The following is a 21102-nucleotide window of genomic DNA, read 5'->3' as shown; positions in this document are numbered from 1 at the left end:
ATAATGTTCTCAGAACCTCCTTGGAACCATAGTAAAACGTTCTCAGAACCTCCCTGGAACCAGAGTTAAACATTCTCAGAACCTCCCTGGAACCAGAGTAAAATGTTCTCAGAACCTCCTGGAACCAGAGTTAAACATTCTCAGAACCTCCCTGGAACCAGAGTAAAATGTTCTCAGAACCTCCCTGGAACCAGAGTAAAACGTTCTTAGAACCTCCCTGGAACCAGAGTTAAACATTCTCAGAACCTCCCTTGAACCAGAGCATAATGTTCTCAGAACCTCCTTGGAACCATAGTAAAACGTTCTCAGAACCTCCCTGGAACCAGAGTTAAACATTCTCAGAACCTCCCTGGAACCAGAGTAAAATGTTCTCAGAACCTCCTGGAACCAGAGTAAAACATTCTCAGAACCTCCCTGGAACCAGAGTAAAACATTCTCAGAACCTCCCTGGAACCAGAGTTAAACATTCTCACAACCTCCCTGGAACCATAGTAAAACATTCTCAGAACCTCCCTGGAACCAGAGTTAAACATTCTCAGAACCTCCCTGGAACCAGAGTAAAATGTTCTCAGAACCTCCTGGAACCAGAGTAAAACATTCTCAGAACCTCCCTGGAACCAGAGTAAAACGTTCTCAGAACCTCCCTGGAACCAGAGTAAAACGTTCTCAGAACCTCCCTGGAACCAGAGTAAAACGTTCTTAGAACCTCCCTGGAACCAGAGTTAAACATTCTCAGAACTTCCCTGGAACCAGAGTTATACATTCTCAGAACTTCCCTGCAACATAAAAATAAACATCTCCAGAAGAGGTGAAATTTTCACTTCTGTTCTCAGAAGGTTTAAAAAAAACCATGATGTTTTACCAGTCAGAAAATATTTGACTTCATTCCCCGCAATCAATGTGAAACTAGTGGGAAACCAGTTAACAGTGGGTTGATCCCACAAAATCGAAGGAACCAAATGGGTTAGCTAGGTAGTTACTGAAGGTGCCATGGGTTAACAGTGGGTTGATCCTAGCGGGCAGAACACTGCAGGTTGAATGCCTAGTCATACACGAAACACTGCCTCACTGTTGTTATTCGTGTTGGTGTGTGCCAAGTGCTGTGGAAATGTCCTTTGGTAAAAGCTAAGTAATTGTTTTTCTTCTTATACCTCACTTAAACTGCATACTGTATGTAACCCATACTTACAGTGGCTTGCGAAAGTATTCACCCCCCTTGACATTTTTTCTATTTTGTTGCCTTACAACCTGGAATTAAAATGGATTTTTGGGGGGTTTGAATCTATTGATTTACACAACATGACTACCACTTTGAAGAAGCTAAATATGTTTTATTGTAAAAAGTAAACAGAAAACTTGAGCGTGCATAACTATTCACCCGCCCAAAATCAATACTTTGTAGAGCCACCTTTTGCAGCAATTACAGCTGCAAGTCTCTTGGGGTATGTCTCTATTAGCTTGGCACATCTAACCACTGGGATTTTTGGCCATTCTTCAAGGCAAAATTGCTCCAGCTCCTTCAAGTTGGATGGGTTCCGCTGGTGTACAGCAATCTTTAAGTCATACCACAGATTCTCAATTGGATTGAGGTCTGGGCTTTGACTTGGCCATTCCAACACATTTAGGGTCATTGTCCTGCTAGAAGGTGAACCTCCATTCCAGTCTCAAATCTCTGGAAGACTGAAACTGGTTTCCCTCAAGAATTTCCCTGTATTTAGAGCCATCCATCAATCCTTCAATTCTGGCCAGTTTCCCTGTCCCTGCCAATGAAAAACATCCCCATAGCATGATGCTACCACCTCCATGCTTCTGGGGATGGTGTTCTCCGGGTGATGTGAGGTGTTGGGTTTGCTCCAGACAAAGCTTTTTCCTTGATGGCAAAAAAGCTACATTTTTGTCTCATCTGACTAGAGTACCTTCTTCATATGTTTGGGGAGTCTCGCACATGCCTTTTGGCAAAAACTAAACGTGTTTGCTTATGTTTTTGTTTAACCAATGGCTTTTTTCTGGCCACTCTTCTGTAAAGCCCAGCTCTGTGGAGTGCACGGGTTAAAGTGGTCCTATGGACAGATACTCCAATCTCCGCTGTGGAGCTTTGCAGCTCCTTCAGGGTTATCTTTGGTCTCTTTGTTGCCTCTCTGATTAAAGCCCTCCTTGCCTGGTCCATGAGTTTTGGTGGGCGTCCCTCTCTTGGCAGGTTTGTTGTGATGCCATATTCTTTCCATATTTTAATAATGGATTTAATGGTGCTCCGTGGGATGTTCAAAGTTTCGGATATGTTTTTATCACGCAACCATGATCTGTACTTCTCCACAAAGTTGTCCCTGACCTGTGTGGAGAGCTCCTTGGTCTTCATAGTGCCGCTTGCTTGGTGGTGCCCCATGCTTAGTGATGTTGCAGACTCTGGGGCCTTTCAGAACAGGTGTAGATATAATGAGATCATGTGACAGATCATGTGCACACAGGTGGAGTTTATTTAACTAATTATGTGACTTCTGAAGATAATTGGTTGCACCAGATCTTATTTAGGGGATTCATAGCAAATGGGGTGAATACATACATACGCACGCACCACTTTTCAGGTTTTTATTTATTATAAGTAATTTTTTTTTCATTTCACTTCACCAATTTGGACTATTTTGTGTATGTCCATTACATGAAATCCAGATAAAAATGTATTTAAGTTACAGGTTGTAATGAAACAAAATAGGAAAAATGCCAAGGGGGGTGAAAACATTGGCAAGGTACTGTACATACAGATGGACTGTAGCTATCATAACAAACATCTACTTTTACCTGCATTGCTGCTGAAAAATACTATTTATTTTTCCTTTTATCTTGTTTGTTGTGTACTAAATATTCCAGCTTTTATTTTCATAGTTTTTTAAAATTCGTTTTTATCCTGTGCAGCACCATTGTGTTGAATTCCATGTCTGAAATTTGCTGTATATAAAAAGCTTGATTTGATTTGACGCAAACACCATCTTAACCAATTCTATCGTAAAAGTGCAGCACTGATTGTAGCACAGTGCCGTTGTGCCCTTGAGAAAGGCACTGTACACCGCTAATTCATCCTGGGGTTGTTTCTCTGTGGCCTTGTTCTCTTTCTGTGTATCTTTTGGTTTCACAAGAATAAAAGTATATTCGTTCTAATACAACAGTCTTCTACCTACCGGCTTGGTTGGTGGTGATGTTGACGGCGGAGAACTGAGGCGTGTACGGGTTCTTATTCGACACGCCGTTGACGGCCTGGATCTCAAAGCTGTACTGGGTGTGGGCCTGCAGGTTTCGGACGGCCACGCGCCGCTGCGTCAGGCCCAGGTGGCGCGGCGAGATGTCTACATTGTCGTCGCAGCGCGAGCACATGCCGCGCTCGGGCAGGCACTTCTTGCAGATGACGTTGTAGAAGATGTCGTCGCGGCCGCCCGAGTCACGAGGCTCGCTCCACTCCAGGACCAGGTAGGTCTCATTGACGTTGGAGATGACGTTGCGCGGGGCCGAGGGAACGGCTGTGGGAGGAACAAAAGACAAGAAATATATATTTGTTTAATTTAAAAATACTTTATTGTCAAGACAAAATTATTGCCAAAGCATCAATGTTGAACAATTCCACCAGGACATCAAATATAACAAGGATTAGAATGTAATATATTCTATTTCATTAGGACTTTGATGCTAGGGGTGCTAGATGAGGTGAGTTCTCTTCTCTCTGTTTGGAGAAAGCTCAAAACAAAATAAACAGACGTTACAGTTCTTTCTGCGAGGAGGAGAGCGTGTGAGAGGGTGTTTGTGTGCGTGCACGTGCATGCCAGCTTGTGCACGTGCACGCATATTTGTGCTGTGTGGAAACAGCTAAGGGGGATGAGAGAGACTATTGGCAGCAGAGAAGCAATTCTTATCCAATTATTGGCAGCACTTTGGGGTACGAACAGCTAGGGAGCCATATCTCTGGCAGCATTTTGGGAGAATTACCACCAGTGAAAGGATTAGTCTCTGTGTGTGTGTGTGTGTGTGTGTGTGTGTGTGTGCGTGTGTGTGTGCATGGTCTCCATGTACTTAACTAAGACACATCCACTAGATAAGTTCCTCCACTCTGCCAGAGCGAGGTAGCGGCTGTACGGACGTATAGGCAGTGATAACGTCAGGCTAAAGTTTGTTAGGACTGTTGTTGTACATGTAGCAATGTGGGAATGTTGTCAGAACCTTCAGAGAGGAGCGATACAGGTGCTGTGGGGAGGCCATAGTTCAGAGAGAAACAACTTGTTTCTTCAGTGTTACCCACAACCTGACTCTATACAGGCCCTTGGAAAACGTATTTATATACACAGTAACTCAACGAGTTGCAAAATGGCCCGCTTTCTGGTGTAATGACTGTAAATCTATGGGTATATGCTAGCATCCTGCTAACTGATGGATGACTGTAAATCTATGGGTATATGCTAGCATCCTGCTAACTGGTGTAATGACTGTAAATCTATGGGTATATGCTAGCATCCTGCTAACTGATGGATGACTGTAAATCTATGGGTATATGCTAGCATCCTGCTAACTGATGGATGACTGTAAATCTATGGGTATATGCTAGCATCCTGCTAACTGGTGCAACGACTGTAAGTCTATGGGTATATGCTAGCATCCTGCTAACTGGTGCAACGACTGTAAGTCTATGGGTATATGCTAGCATCCTGCTAACTGATGGATGACTGTAAATCTATGGGTATATGCTAGCATCCTGCTAACTGGTGCAACGACTGTAAGTCTATGGGTATATGCTAGCATCCTGCTAACTGGTGCAACGACTGTAAGTCTATGGGTATATGCTAGCATCCTGCTAACTGGTGCAACGACTGTAAGTCTATGGGTATATGCTAGCATCCTGCTAACTGGTGCAACGACTGTAAGTCTATGGGTATATGCTAGCATCCTGCTAACTGGTGCAACGACTGTAAGTCTATGGGTATATGCTAGCATCCTGCTAACTGGTGCAACGACTGTAAGTCTATGGGTATATGCTAGCATCCTGCTAACTGGTGCAACGACTGTAAGTCTATGGGTATATGCTAGCATCCTGCTAACTGGTGCAACGACTGTAAGTCTATGGGTATATGCTAGCATCCTGCTAACTGGTGCAACGACTGTAAGTCTATGGGTATATGCTAGCATCCTGCTAACTGGTGCAACGACTGTAAGTCTATGGGTATATGCTAGCATCCTGCTAACTGGTGCAACGACTGTAAGTCTATGGGTATATGCTAATCTGTAAGTCTATGGGTATATGCTAGCATCCTGCTAACTGGTGCAACGACTGTAAGTCTATGGGTATATGCTAGCATCCTGCTAACTGGTGCAACGATAGCATCCCTAACTGGTGCAACGACTGTAAGTCTATGGGTATATGCTAGCATCCTGCTAACTGGTGCAACGACTGTAAGTCTATGGGTATATGCTAGCATCCTGCTAACTGGTGCAACGACTGTAAGTCTATGGGTATATGCTAGCATCCTGCTAACTGGTGCAACGACTGTAAGTCTATGGGTATATGCTAGCATCCTGCTAACTGGTGCAACGACTGTAAATCTATGGGTATATGCTAGCATCCTGCTAACTGGTGCAACGACTGTAAGTCTATGGGTATATGCTAGCATCCTGCTAACTGGTGCAACGACTGTAAATCTATGGGTATATGCTGGCATGCCACTTACTGGTGCAGGCGTTGTCTGGTGAGTCTGTGTCTGAGCGGTAGAAGCCGTTTCTACAGGAGCATAAGTTGGCGGCGCCAGAGCTGGTACGGCTGTTGGGTGGGCAGGGTGTGCAGAAACCCTCGCCCTGCTTGGATTTGAACGTGCCCGGGCTGCAAGCTGAGAGAGAGAGAGAGAGAGACAGAGAGAGAGAGAGAGAGAGAGAAAGAGAGAGAGAGAGAGAGAGAGAGAGAGATTGAAAAGAGTGAGTCCAATAGCCAGTGAAAGTACACAGATAAAGTGGACTGGGTTAACACAGCTCAATGAAAACACACTCATTTCAATCTTTAGCTTTTTACTGAATGTCGTTGAATGTTGATGTGTGTTGTTGTGTTGTTGTGTGTGTGTGTGTGTGTGTGTGTGTGTGTGAACAGTATGTCCTTGTGTTATCATGGCACTCTCTCTGAGCCTTTGTGGTAAACTACAGCTTCCCTCATAACGGACAGCTCTCACTGGTGCTGGTTTTGTGTTAGTTTTCCCCCTGGAGAGCACCGCCAACGGTGGAGAAAGACGGTGGTTTTAACCAGCATGCATACGCTGTCATCCCAAATTACTAGCACACCGCTCAGAGGAAAACACACAAGCTTCATGAGGAAAACACACAAGCACACACAAACAACACACACACACACACACACACACACACATACACACACACACTGACACACACACACACTCACACACACACATCAACACACACTGATACACACACACACACTGACAAACACACACACTGACAAACACACACACTGACACACACACACACACACTGTCACACAAAGACACAAACACACACACACGCACACACACACAAACACACACACACACACACACTTCCCTGCCACTTGGGAACAACCTTTACTTCCCAGTAACATGCCAATAGTCGGCCTTTTTCTAATTCATCCAGTTTACTGCACCACTAATGGATAATGGATTTGGTATAGATCAGTGGAGGCTGGTGGGAGGAGCTATAGGAGGACGGGCTCATTGTAACGGCTATAATGGAATGAATGAAACCGTTCCACTTATTTGATTCCAGTCGTTACAATGAGCCCGTCCTCCTATAGCTCCTGCCACCAGCCTCATCTGCTATAGCTGTAATGTGTTCTCAATGCTACCCGGAGGCACATCGTTTCTCTGATGCAAAGTGTCATAACATTGTCAATCGGTGCCCTTTGTAGACTCCCTATCCAAGTTTATAACTCTGGTGATGAGTCAGGAGGCGGCACAGGAAAGGTGATGAGTTAGGAGGCAGCACAGGAAAGGTGATGAGTTAGGAGGCAGCACACAGCACAGGAAAGGTAATGAGTTAGGAGGCAGCACACATCACAGGAAAGGTGATGAGTTAGGAGGCGGCACAGGAAAGGTGATGAGTTAGGAGGCGGCACAGGAAAGGTGATGAGTTAGGAGGCGGCACAGGAAAGGTGATGAGTTAGGAGGCAGCACACAGCACAGGAAAGGTGATGAGTTAGGAGGCAGGCAGCACAGGAAAGGTGATGAGTTAGGAGGCAGCACAGGAAAGGTGATGAGTTAGGAGGCAGCACAGGAAAGGTGATGAGTTAGGAGGCAGGCAGCACAGGAAAGGTGATGAGTTAGGAGGCAGGCAGCCCAGAAAAGGTGATGAGTCAGGAGGCAGCACAGGAAAGGTGATGAGTTAGGAGGCAGCACAGGAAAGGTGATGAGTTAGGAGGCAGCACAGGAAAGGTGATGAGTTAGGAGGCAGCACACAGCACATGAGTTAGGAGGCAGCACAGGAAAGGTGATGAGTTAGGAGGCAGGAAAGGTGATGAGTTAGGAGGCAGCACAGGAAAGGTGATGAGTTAGGAGGAGGCAGCACAGGAAAGGTGATGAGTTAGGAGGCAGGCAGCACAGGAAAGGTGATGAGTCAGGAGGCAGCACAGGAAAGGTGATGAGGAGGCAGGCAGCACAGGAAAGGTGATGAGTCAGGAGGCAGCACAGGAAAGGTGATGAGTTAGGAGGCAGGCAGCACAGGAAAGGTGATGAGTTAGGAGGCAGCACAGGAAAGGTGATGAGTTAGGAGGCAGCACAGGCAGCACAGGAAAGGTGATGAGTCAGGAGGCAGCACGCAGCACAGGAAAGGTGATGAGTCAGGAGGCAGCACGCAGCACAGGAAAGGTGATGAGTTAGGAGGCAGCACAGGAAAGCTGATGAGTCAGGAGGCAGCATGCAGCACAGGAAAGGTGATGAGTCAGGAGGCAGCACAGGAAAGGTGATGAGTTAGGAGGCAGCACCCAGCACAGGAAAGGTGATGAGTCAGGGAGGCAGCACAGGAAAGGTGATGAGTCAGGAGGCAGCACGCAGCACAGGAAAGGTGATGAGTTAGGAGGCAGCACGCAGCACAGGAAAGGTGATGAGTCAGGAGGCAGCAGGAAAGGTGATGACAGGAGGCAGCACAGGAAAGGTGATGAGTCAGGAGGCAGCACGCAGAACAGGAAAGGTGATGAGTCAGGAGGCAGCACGCAGAACAGGAAAGGTGATGAGTCAGGAGGCAGCAGGAAAGGTGATGAGTCAGGAGGGCACAGGAAAGGTGATGAGTCAGGAGGCAGCACAGGAAAGGTGATGAGTCAGGAGGCAGCACAGGAAAGGTGATGAGTCAGGAGGCAGCACAGGAAAGGTGATGAGTCAGGAGGCAGCACAGGAAAGGTGATGAGTCAGGAGGCAGCACAGGAAAGGTGATGAGTTAGGAGGCAGCACGCAGCACAGGAAAGGTGATGAGTCAGGAGGCAGCACAGGAAAGGTGATGAGTTAGGAGGCAGCACGCAGCACAGGAAAGGTGATGAGTCAGGAGGCAGGCAGCACAGGAAAGGTGATGAGTCAGGAGGCAGCACGCAGCACAGGAAAGGTGATGAGTTAGGAGGCAGCACAGGAAAGCTGATGAGTCAGGAGGCAGCAGGAAAGGTGATGAGTTAGGAGGCAGCACAGGAAAGGTGATGAGTCAGGAGGCAGCACAGGAAAGGTGATGAGTTAGGAGGCAGCAGCACAGGAAAGGTGATGAGTCAGGAAAGTGAGGTCAGGAGGCAGCACAGGAAAGGTGATGAGTCAGGAGGCAGCACGCAGCACAGGAGGAAAGGTGATGAGTTAGGAGGCAGCACGCAGCACAGGAAAGGTGATGAGTCAGGAGGCAGCACGCAGCACAGGAAAGGTGATGAGTCAGGAGGCAGCACGCAGAACAGGAAAGGTGATGAGTTAGGAGGCAGCACGCAGCACAGGAAAGGTGATGAGTCAGGAGGCAGCACAGGAAATGGTGATAAGGTGATTAGGAGGCAGCACAGGAAAGGTGATGAGTCAGGAGGCAGCACAGGAAAGGTGATGAGTCAGGAGGCAGCACTGGAAAGGTGATGAGTCAGGAGGCAGCACGCAGCACAGGAAAGGTGATGAGTCAGGAGGCAGCACAGGAAAGGTGATGAGTTAGGAGGCAGCACCCAGCACAGGAAAGGTGATGAGTCAGGAGGCAGCACGCAGCACAGAGGCAGCACGCAGCACAGGAAAGGTGATGAGTCAGGAGGCAGCACAGGAAAGGTGATAAGTCAGGAGGCAGCACGCAGCACAGGAAAGGTGATGAGTTAGGAGGCAGCACAGGAAAGGTGATGAGTCAGGGGCAGCACGCAGCGCAGGAAAGGTGATGAGTTAGGAGGCAGCACAGGAAAGGTGATGAGTCAGGAGGCAGCACAGGAAAGGTGATGAGTCAGGAGGCAGCACTGGAAAGGTGATGAGTCAGGAGGCAGCACGCAGCACAGGAAAGGTGATGAGTCAGGAGGCAGCACAGGAAAGGTGATGAGTTAGGAGGCAGCACCCAGCACAGGAAAGGTGATGAGTCAGGAGGCAGCACGCAGCACAGGAAAGGTGATGAGTCAGGAGGCAGCACGCAGCACAGGAAAGGTGATAAGTCAGGAGGCAGCACGCAGCACAGGAAAGGTGATGAGTCAGGAGGCAGCACAGGAAAGGTGATGAGTCAGGAGGCAGCACGCAGCACAGGAAAGGTGATGAGTTAGGAGGCAGCACAGGAAAGGTGATGAGTCAGGAGGCAGCACAGTCAGGAGGCACAGGAAAGGTGATGAGTCAGGAGGCAGCACGCAGCACAGGAAAGGTGATGAGTCAGGAGGCAGCACAGGAAAGGTGATGAGTCAGGAGGCAGCACAGATGAGTCAGGAAAGGTGATGAGTCAGGAGGCAGCACAGGAAAGGTGATTAGTCAGGAGGCAGCACAGGAAAGGTGATTAGTCAGGAGGCAGCACAGGAAAGGTGATGAGTCAGGAGGCAGCACGCAGCACAGGAAAGGTGATGAGTCAGGAGGCAGCACGCAGCACAGGAAAGCACGGCGCAGGCAACAGGCGGCTCTATCTTTCTATATCTCACTAAACTGTCCTGTTAATTAGAAGATGAATGGAACCATCTTGGTGCGTTAATGAAAAAAAAAAAAAGGGAGAGGAAGGTGAGAGAGCAAATGTTGATTAGCATGATCCGCCAGCTCACTCCTCAGTGTCAAGGTTGTTTTGGTTCAACATCTTCCGTGTTGCTACTGGTTATGTTTGCTTCCTGTTGAAAGAATCATTTGGAAACGGGTGGAAATGAGGTCAATGATAGCATTGTGGGACTGGTTCTTGTCACGATCATCACCGTTGCCCTCTGTGTGAAAGTTAAATATTGGTGCATAAGCTGCATTAGCCTGCTGAGCCGTGTTCATTATCACTGAGTGTGTTTGTTTTTCAATCATTAATCACCCAAAGCAATGGCTACCAGAGTAACAGGAAGTGACAGCATTTTCCCCCCTAACACCACCAGTCAAGATATGAACGTGCTAGCAGCATGCTAGTTGTGCTATGTGTGTTGGTTGTTTTTCATGTTCATTATGAATTATCGTGTTTGAAGGGCACTAACCTAGCTAAGGGGTGAGGCAGCACAGGGGGGGTCAGGAGGCAGGGGGGTGGGGGGTTAAATGCTCGTCCTGCAAGATTGTTTTTTTGCAGATCTCTCTCCCTCTCTCTCTCTCAATTCAATTCAATTCAATGAGCTTTATTGGCATGGGAAACATATGTTTACATTGCCAAAGAAAGTGAAGTAGATAATATAAACAATAAAAATTAACAGTAAACATTGCACTCACAGAAGTCCCAAAAGAATAAAGAGATTGGAAATGTCATTTTATATATATATATATAATGTCATTTTATATATATATATATATATATATATATATACTTTGTTGTAGCGATGTTCAAATGGTTAAAGTACAAAAGAGAAAATAAATATGCAAAAATATGGGTTGTATTTACAAAGATGTTTGTTCTTCACTGGTTGACCTTTTCTCTCTCTCTGTCTATCTCTTTTTCTCTCGCTCTCATTCCATCTCTCTTTGTCTCTCTTGCTCGCTCTCTCTCTCTTTCTCTCTCTCTCTCTCCCTTTTTCGCTCTCTCTTGCTCTCTCTCTCTCTCTCTCTCTTCCTCTCTCTCTCTCTACCTGTCTGTCTCTCTCTTTTTCTCTGGCCCTCTCCCTCTATCCCTCTCTCACTCTCTCTCCCTCTCTTTTTGCCTCCTCTCTCCCGTACTATCTTCGTCTCTGTCTCTTACCCTCTCATGCTGAGCATACGGCTCAAGGACCTTTAGACTAGGAGAGAAAGTTGGAATAAAACAATAATACAAGAGTGAGAGGACAAGGAGAGAGAGATGTGCAGGTAGACATACACAGAAAGTCAGAGAGAGAGAGAGATGTGCAGGTAGACATACACAGAAAGTCAGAGAGAGAGAGAGGGAGAGAGAGTGGGAGATGTACAGGTAGACATACACAGAAAGGTGAGAGAGAGAGAGAGAGCGAGAGAGGGAGGAGAGGGAGATGTACAGGTAGACATACACAGAAAGTCAGAGAGAGAGAGAGGGAGAGAGAGGGAGAGAGAGGTGGAGAGAGAGGGAGAGAGAGTGGGAGATGTACAGGTAGACATACACAGAAAGTCAGAGAGAGAGAGAGAGAGATGAGGGAGAGAGAGGGAGATGTACAGGTAGACATACACAGAAAGTCAGAGAGAGAGAGAGAGAGAGAGAGAGGAGAGAGAGATGTACAGGTAGACATACACAGAAAGTCAGAGAGAGAGAGAGAGCAGGAGGGAGAGAGAGCATGCAGGGAGATGTACAGGTAGACATACACAGAAAGTCAGAGAGAGAGAGAGAGAGGTGATGAGGGAGAGCAGAGTGGGAGATGTACAGGTAGACATACACAGACAGTCAGAGAGAGAAGGAGAGAGCGAGGGAGGTAGAGAGAGAGTGGGAGATGTACAGGTAGACATACACAGAAAGTCAGAGAGAGAGAGAGAGAGAGGGAGAGAGAGTGGGAGATGTACAGGTAGACATACACAGAAAGTCAGAGAGAGAGAGAGAGAGAGGGAGAGAGAGTGGGAGATGTACAGGTAGACATACACAGAAAGTCAGAGAGAGAGAGAGAGAGAGAGAGACACAGAAAAAGAGATAGAAAAAGAGAGAGGAAGAGATGTACAGGTTCGACAAACAGAGAAAGTCAGACAGGGAGAGAGGGAGAAAGAGAGACAGAAAGAGAGAGAGACAGAAAGAGAGAGAGAGAGAAAGAGAGAGAGAGAGAAAGAGAGAGAGAGAAAAAGAGAGAGAGAGAGAAAGAGAGAGAGAGAAAAAGAGAGAGAGAGGGAGAGAGAGAGACAGAAAGAGAGAGGGACAGAGAGAGAGACAGAGAGAGCGAGAGAGACAGAAAGAGAGAGAGACAGAGAGAGAGACAGAGGGAGCGAGAGAGAGAGAGAGAGAGAGAGAGAGAGAGAGAGAGAGAGAGAGAGAGAGAGAGAGAGAAAGAGAAAGGGAGAGTTAGAGCAATAGACAGATAAATAGTAAATAGGGAAAAAGAGAGAGACAACAGGGAGATTTATCCACTGTGGTTTCCAGTGAACATGATTAGAGAGCATTTTATCAGGCCCAGTCGCCAGGGATTTGCCCTTGAGCTGCCAGAGGCAAACAAATGAGTTTTTAACCACGCACCGGCCAATAGATTTACTGTGCCCACTCGCACACCCTTTAAAAGGTGGGCACACATTCAATGCCATGCACTGTAGGGAGCCACATGAAGAACACTCCTGTTTCTCTCAATGTATTTTCTTCTTAAACTTCCGGATCATTCCTAAGCTACACGCTCTTCCTTTCTGTTTATCTCTCTCCTGAATCTCCTTCTCTGTCTTGCAGGGTGTCGTGATATACAGGCCTGACACACGCATGCGCGTACACGTACAAACACACACACACACACCCCGCATCACAATCAGCCGTGCAAATCGATAACTCTGACATCGGCCTGCCTCTCATCTCCCCTGTTCTCCATTTGACACATGACCCCACCAGTCTAATGTTCCACTACCCCCCCAGTCTAATGTTCCACTACCCCCAGTCTAATGTTCCACTGCCCCCAGTCTAATGTTCCACTACCCCCCAGTCTAATGTTCCACTACCCCCCAGTCTAACGTTCCACTGCCCCCAGTCTAACGTTCCACTACCCCCTAGGTCTAACGTTCCACTACCCCACCAGTCTAACGTTCCACTGCCCCCAGTCTAATGTTCCACTACCCCCTAGGTCTAACGTTCCACTACCCCCCAGTCTAACGTTCCACTACCCCCAGGTCTAACGTTCCACTACCCCCTAGGTCTAACGTTCCACTACCCCCTAGGTCTAACGTTCCACTGCCCCCAGTCTAACGTTCCACTACCCCCTAGGTCTAACGTTCCACTACCCCACCAGTCTAACGTTCCACTGCCCCCTAGGTCTAACGTTCCACTGCCCCCAGTCTAATGTTCCACTACCCCCCCAGTCTAATGTTCCACTCGGCCTGCCTCTCCCCCCCAGTCTAACGTTCCACTGCCCCCAGTCTAATGTTCCACTACCCCCCAGTCTAATGTTCCACTACCCCTAGGTCTAACGTTCCACTGCCCCCAGTCTAATGTTCCACTACCCCCCAGTCTAATGTTCCACTACCCCCCAAGTCTAACGTTCCACTACCCCACCAGTCTAATGTTCCACTACCCCCCAGTCTAATGTTCCACTACCCCCAGTCTAACGTTCCACTACCCCCCAGGTCTAACGTTCCACTGCCCCCAGTCTAATGTTCCACTACCCCCAGTCTAATGTTCCACTACCCCCCAGTCTAACGTTCCACTACCCCACCAGTCTAACGTTCCACTACCCCCTAGGTCTAACGTTCCACTGCCCCCAGTCTAATGTTCCACTACCCCCTAGGTCTAACGTTCCACTGCCCCCAGTCTAATGTTCCACTACCCCCCAGTCTAACGTTCCACTGCCCCCAGTCTAATGTTCCACTACCCCCAGTCTAACGTTCCACTGCCCCCAGTCTAATGTTCCACTACCCCCCAGTCTAATGTTCCACTACCCCCCAGTCTAACGTTCCACTACCCCACCAGTCTAATGTTCCACTACCCCCCAGTCTAATGTTCCACTACCCCCAGTCTAACGTTCCATTACCCCCTAGGTCTAACGTTCCACTGCCCCCAGTCTATTGTTCCACTACCCCCCCAGTCTAATGTTCCACTACCCCCAGTCTAATGTTCCACTACCCCCCAGTCTAACGTTCCACTACCCCCAGTCTAATGTTCCACTATCCCCAGTCTAATGTTCCACTGCCCCCAGTCTAACGTTCCACTACCACACAGTCTAATGTTCCACTACCCCCAGTCTAACGTTCCACTACCCACAGTCTAATGTTCCACTACCCCCAGTCTAACGTTCCACTACCCCCAGTCTAACGTTCCACTACCCCCAGTCTAACGTTCCACTACCCTAGTCTAATGTTCCACTACCCCCAGTCTAACGTTCCACTACCCCCAGTCTAACGTTCCACTTACCCCCAGTCAACATTCCACTACCCCCCAGTCTAACGTTCCACTACCCCCAGTCTAACGTTCCACTACCCCCAGTTTAACGTTCTACTACCCCCAGCCTAACATTCCACTACCCCCAGTCTAACGTTCTACTACCCCCAGTCAACATTCCACTACCCCCAGTCTAACACTCCACTACCCCCCAGTCAACATTCCACTACCCCCCAGTCTAACGTTCCACTACCCCCCAGTCTAACGTTCCACTACCCCCAGTCTAACGTTCCACTACCCCCAGTCTAACGTTCCACTACCCCCAGTCTAACATTCCACTACCTCTAGTCTAATGTTCCACTACCCCCCCAGTCTAACGTTCCACTGCCCCCAGTCTAATGTTCCACTACCCCCAGTCTAACGTTCCACTGCCCCCAGTCTAATGTTCCACTACCCCCAGTCTAATGTTCCACTACCCCCCAGTCTAACGTTCCACTACCCCACCAGTCTAATGTTCCACTACCCCCCAGTCTAATGTTCCACTACCCCCAGTCTAACGTTCCATTACCCCCTAGGTCTAACGTTCCACTGCCCCCAGTCTATTGTTCCACTACCCCCCAGTCTAATGTTCCACTACCCCCAGTCTAATGTTCCACTACCCCCCAGTCTAACGTTCCACTACCCCCCAGTCTAATGTTCCACTATCCCCAGTCTAATGTTCCACTACCCCCAGTCTAACGTTCCACTACCACACAGTCTAATGTTCCACTACCCCCAGTCTAACGTTCCACTACCACACAGTCTAATGTTCCACTACCCCCAGTCTAACGTTCCACTACCCCCAGTCTAACGTTCCACTACCCCCAGTCTAACGTTCCACTACCTCTAGTCTAATGTTCCACTACCCCCAGTCTAACGTTCCACTACCCCCAGTCTAACGTTCCACTTACCCCCAGTCAACATTCCACTACCCCCCAGTCTAACGTTCCACTACCCCCAGTCTAACGTTCCACTACCCCCAGTTTAACGTTCTACTACCCCCAGCCTAACATTCCACTACCCCCAGTCTAACGTTCTACTACCCCCAGTCAACATTCCACTACCCCCAGTCTAACACTCCACTACCCCCAGTCAACATTCCACTACCCCCAGTCTAACGTTCCACTACCCCCAGTCTAACGTTCCACTACCCCCAGTCTAACGTTCCACTACCCCCAGTCTAACGTTCCACTACCCCCAGTCTAACATTCCACTACCTCTAGTCTAATGTTCCACTACCCCCAGTCTAATGTTCCACTACCCCCAGTCTCACGTTCCACTACCCCCAGTCTAACGTTCCACTACCCCCAGTCTAACGTTCCACTACCCCCACCTCTTTTCCCCTCCCTCCCTCCCTCCTCCCCTCCACTCTCTGTCCCCTGCACTCCATCTGAGCCTGCTGTTTTAATCCATCTTGGTCTGAACCTCTGTGAACCTGTTCTGTTCTCTATCAGACCTCACTCTCCTAGAACTGTCCAGCTTGCTCAGGTGTCATATAGGTTACTGACAACATTATTTATGAATCTACTCCTGGGACAATCGAAGTCAGGGGGAGGTAGATGCTCAATGGAGAGAGTGCCACTGACTATATGATCAGTTTTTTTGTGCATTGACATTTTGACACAAAATGGCTGACACCAAAGGGGACACACAAAGCATTGGGTGATTACCCCAAAAATGGCCACCAAAAAAAACTCACCCTGACATTGAGTGTCCTTGATGTCACACTCACCCTGACACTGGGTGTCCTTCATCGCGGGCTCGAACCCGGACGCGCAGGTGCACGATCCCACGGGAACCATCCATTCGCCATCCCCGTTGCAGTACAGCTTTAGAGGCACGGACACTTCAAGAGCGTTGGGAACACATGTTCCGGGCGCGATGACCAACGACGTGGCCTCTGCCCCCGTGGCCGTCTCGGGGAACACGGCGAAGTTCGCGATGGTGGTCGAACACTTCTTATAGAAGACCCGGACAGAAATCAACGACATACAAGCCCCCAGATCTTGGAATGCCAGGTAAAACCCAGTCTTGGAAAGAGGTCCGAAGCTCCGTACTTTCGTGTTCACCCTTCCCGACTCCAACATGGAGAAACTCTCATCGGGCGCGATGGTGTCCACCTTCACATAGGGATTTTCCATCCAGAATGGACTCGTCTCCGTGGCCGAGTCTGAGTCGGACTCGTAGTAGAAGAGGTTAAAGGTCTCCTTGCAGGAGCCGGGGATGTTGGGGATGCTGTTGCAGTCGCGCACAGTGAACTTCATCTCCACGTAGACTCTGAGGACGTCTTTGCGTGGGATGAAGTCACTGCGTAGCCAGTTGTTCTGGTTGGCCTCGCGCACGTTGCACACCTGGTACGTCCGGATGGGGTTCATGGCGTCATCGTAGCCACTCACCTCCTCCCACTGTGGGTGGAGAAGGGAGGGAGGGAGGGAGGGAGGGAGGGAGGGAGGGAGGGAGGGAGGGAGGGAGAAAGATAGAGATTAGTGTTATGGTCAAACAAAGGTCAAATATCCTATACTGTATGCATTCATAAACACATTGGCAGAACACTCTCATTCACACACACACTCTCACACACCCACACACACACTCCCACACACACACACACACACTTTCTTTCTCACACACACACTCTGACACACACTCTCCCACTCTCTCACACACACTCATACACTCTCTCTCACACACACACAGACAGACAGACAGACAGACAGACAGACAGACTGGTCTGTTCTGACCTCAGAGTCCAATAACACAACTAGAACTAGAAATGAGGCGAATTGGTACCATTAGAAACAGACAGATGAAAGAAACGATAAGTCGCATTTTATTTTCAATTACGTTCCGGTCTGCGTATTTAGGTGGAGTTTCCAGCCGTGCCACGGCCTTTCATCTCTGGTTACGCAGCAATGAGTCAGGGAAACAAAAGGGACAGCAAATTCATCACAATTATGATGGAGTGTCAGCCCGGCACTTCCCCCAAAAATCAAACAGCCCTGTTGTATACCTCATTCTCCGGGTTACTGAATAGTCGCCTCCTCACAAGTAATTACGTTTCAATGACGTTTCAATGACGTTTCAATGACGTTTTAGTTACGTTTCAATGACGTTTCAATGACGTTTCAATGACGTTTTAATGACGTTTCAATGACGTTTTAATGACGTTTCAATGACGTTTCAATGACGTTTTAATGACGTTTCAATGACGTTTCAATGACGTTTCAATGACGTTTCAATGATGTTTTAATGACGTTTCAATGACGTTTCAATGACGTTTCAATGACGTTTTAGTTACGTTTCAATGACGTTTTAGTTACGTTTCAATGACGTTTCAATGACGTTTTAATTACGTTTCAATGACGTTTTAGTTACGTTTCAATGACGTTTCAATGACGTTTCAATGACGTTTTAGTTACGTTTCAATGATCGCATCTACCTCTACAGCCGGCAAAAAAGGTTACCATCATCTTTGTCTTTTCCTTCTTAATTATTTATCTCACAGCCCAAAGACATGAATTACCGAGGCAACAGCTCTGATTACTGAGTAAATGAGACTGTGGTGCTACAAGTGTTATTTACAGAACAGACGTGGTTTATTTTTAACTACTTTAACTTTAATGTGTTTCTCGATACATGGCTACACTCGACCGAGGATGTTTATGACGATTATGTCAATCGAAGCAAAACAACACTTTTTTCAAGTGGGGCCAAATGGGAAAACTGCAAAGAATGTCAACCGATACACTAGGCTTCCAACTAGACAACGCACCAACAACTCTGAGACAACCCATCCTGAGTCAAAATGGACAACAGCAGGAACATGTACAAGAAAAGCCAAGTTTGACCTCGGTCTTCAATTCACCACCCTGTTCTGGGTCAATCGACTTTACCACCGAAACTTTGACATCGAGATACAGAGAAAGTGAAAAAATAACACAGATTTGATTTTTTTTCCGAAAAAGTTTTCTCTCTGAGGCTGAGGACTCTTAATTAGAGGCCTAATATGGATGTGGTGAAGACAGGCTATTAATCCAGCAGGACCCTGGAGACCTAGGGAGAGAGGGGGGGGGGGCTTAGTTGAGGATAAACCACAGAGAAGGCTTTAATACTCGGGCTATCTGAGGGAACTGGCGGGGGAATCGATAATCACCAGCCAGGTCAATGGGACGAGAGAAAGCATAAAGTGTCAATGGGTATTTAGTTCAGTGTAATAAATCACCCAAGTATACAAAAGAGAGATTGTGTGTGTGTGTGTGTGTGTGTGTGTGTGTGTGTGTGTGTGTGTGTGTGTGTGTGTGTGTGTGTGTGTGTGTGTGTGTGTGTGTGTGTGTGTGTGTGTGTGTGTGTGTGTGTGTGTGTGAGTGTGTGTGTGTGGAGGTCAACCCCGTGCAGACCACACGTGCAGCACAAACACAGACACTTCTTGCCATCCTTGCTTACCAAATGTGAATGAATTAGGTAAGTCAAATCAAATTTTATTTGTCACATACACATGGTTAGCAGATGTTAATGCGAGTGTAGCGAAATGCTTGTGCTTCTAGTTCCGACAATGCAATAATAACCAACAAGTAATCTAGCTAACAATTCCAAAACTACTACCTTATAGACACAAGTGTAAGGGGATAAAGAATATGTACATAAAGATATATGAGTGAGTGATGGTACAAAGCGGCATAGGCAAGATACAGTAGATGGTCGTGTGAACAGCCAGGTCACCTGTGATACAAGTCAGTATTTGTCCATCTATGTCTCAGGGACGTCGGGAGATGACGTGGAAACCGGCCACTGGGGGCAATCCCATCCCACAACGGCCTAGCAAAATCTAAACCTACTTGATAGTAACAGCGCTCACTGTTGCCCCTAGTGGCTGGTTTCCACGTCATCTCCCATCATGCATCTCATTCCATAAGCTTGCAAGATCGAATCCAGCGATAGAAAGAAAGAATGGGAAAGTTGTTTTTGAGAGTTTTTGTTTTAAGCCTATTCCAAACCTTAAACTTAACCTTAACCATTCAGATTTAATGCCTAACCTTAATATGTCAGTCAATACCTAAACTAAAACCTAAACTTAAATAATTTGGAGTTAATTCCAAAACTAAATCTAAACTTAAATAATTTGGAGTTAATGCCTAAACTAAATCTAAACTTAAATAATTTGGAGTTAATGCCTAAACTAAATCTAAACTTAAATCATTTGTAGAAAAATGTCTAAACTTAAACCTTAAAACACTTTGAAATTGGAGGTCTTCAAAATCTCTCGAAATGTGACGTTTGAGAAACATGGATGAACATCTAACTCTGACGTGAGACTGTGAGACCGAGTTGCTGTGTGAAACAGGGTCAAGTTCTTCGGCATCGATTTTGGACTAAAATAATATAGTTATGGCTTTTACAAGTCAACTCTTGACAAGGAATGAAACCACATACGTTTCAATATTAATTTCCTTGGTTTCTAAAAATAAGAATTAAAATGTACAAACGATATGCCAACTCAACATGGGGCTTCCGAGTGGCGCAGTGGTCTAAGGCACTGAATCTTAGTGCTTGAGGCATCACTACATATACACTGGTTTGAATCCAAGCTGGTATCACAACCGGCCGTGATAGTGAGTCCCATTGGGCAGCGCATAATTGACCCAGCATCGTCCGGGTTTGGCCGGGGGGTAGGCCATCATTGTAAATAATAATTTGTTCTTAACTGACTTGCCTAGTATCCTAGTATACTCATATGTATAGTTATAATGCAGTACAATACATATTCAGTAGGAATTAGTGATATAGTGTCCACAATGTTACTTTCTGATTCACTGGGACATTGCTACTGCAGGAACAAAGTATGTGAGGTTTAGACTTAAGACCTAAACCTAGCTCCAGACCTGCATACCAACCAAGGCAGTTAGTCTAGGTACCTTTATTTAACTAGGCAAGTCAGTGAAGAACAAATTCTTATTTTCAATGATGGCCTAGGAACAGTGGGTTAACTGCCTGTTCACAGGCAGAATGACAGATTTGTACATTGTCAGCTCAGGGGAGTTTGAACTTGCAACCTTCTGGTTACTAGTCCAACTCTCTAACCACTAGGCTACCCTTCCGCCCCATTCTGGTTGGCACAATAGTATCCTCAAAGCTTAGGTTTTTAGAAAAGTTAGCATGATGTGCCTAACATTTACTAGTCTGTAGGTTCACAGTTTGCTAACAGAACCATGCTAACAAAAGTCATTAGATATGTGAGCTTGAGTGAATACGACAGGCTACATGCTAAAGGCTACAAGCTACATAAAGGCTACATAAAGGCTACATGCTAAAGACTACAAGCTACATAAAGGCTACATGCTATAGACTACATGCTAAAGGCTACGAGCTAAATAAGGGCTACATGCTACAGGCTACAGGCTACAGGCTAGGCATCCTGGTCGCTAGCTACACCATGTTATCTGTGTCTGGGAATCTCCCTGGAGATATACTGAGCCCAGTAAA

At 47.1% G+C, this 21102-nt stretch overlaps 1 protein-coding gene across 7 annotated transcripts in view; it reads right to left on the bottom strand.

The window, feature by feature from the left end:
- LOC112253225 (ephrin type-B receptor 3-like) overlaps window positions 1-21102 on the bottom strand; it is a 115651-nt gene that overhangs the window by 37261 nt on the left and 57288 nt on the right. For 4 of the 7 annotated variants that reach the window (XM_042322883.1, XM_042322886.1, XM_042322884.1 and 1 more), the window contains exons 3-5: window positions 16322-17027; window positions 5703-5858; window positions 3174-3509 (exon numbers count right to left, since the gene is read on the bottom strand). In XM_042322883.1, the coding sequence (XP_042178817.1) occupies window positions 3174-3509; window positions 5703-5858; window positions 16322-17027 (1198 nt within the window). The remainder of the gene's footprint in view (window positions 1-3173; window positions 3510-5702; window positions 5859-16321; window positions 17028-21102) is intronic. The other 3 variants (XM_042322885.1, XM_042322888.1, XM_042322889.1) reach the window with 1 other exon arrangement.

Source organism: Oncorhynchus tshawytscha, linkage group LG06, assembly GCF_018296145.1.
Source record: "Oncorhynchus tshawytscha isolate Ot180627B linkage group LG06, Otsh_v2.0, whole genome shotgun sequence".
Taxonomy (NCBI): Eukaryota; Metazoa; Chordata; class Actinopteri; order Salmoniformes; family Salmonidae; genus Oncorhynchus; species Oncorhynchus tshawytscha.
Note: the sequence above shows the minus strand (reverse complement) of the source record. Positions and strands in the feature narration are given on the sequence as shown.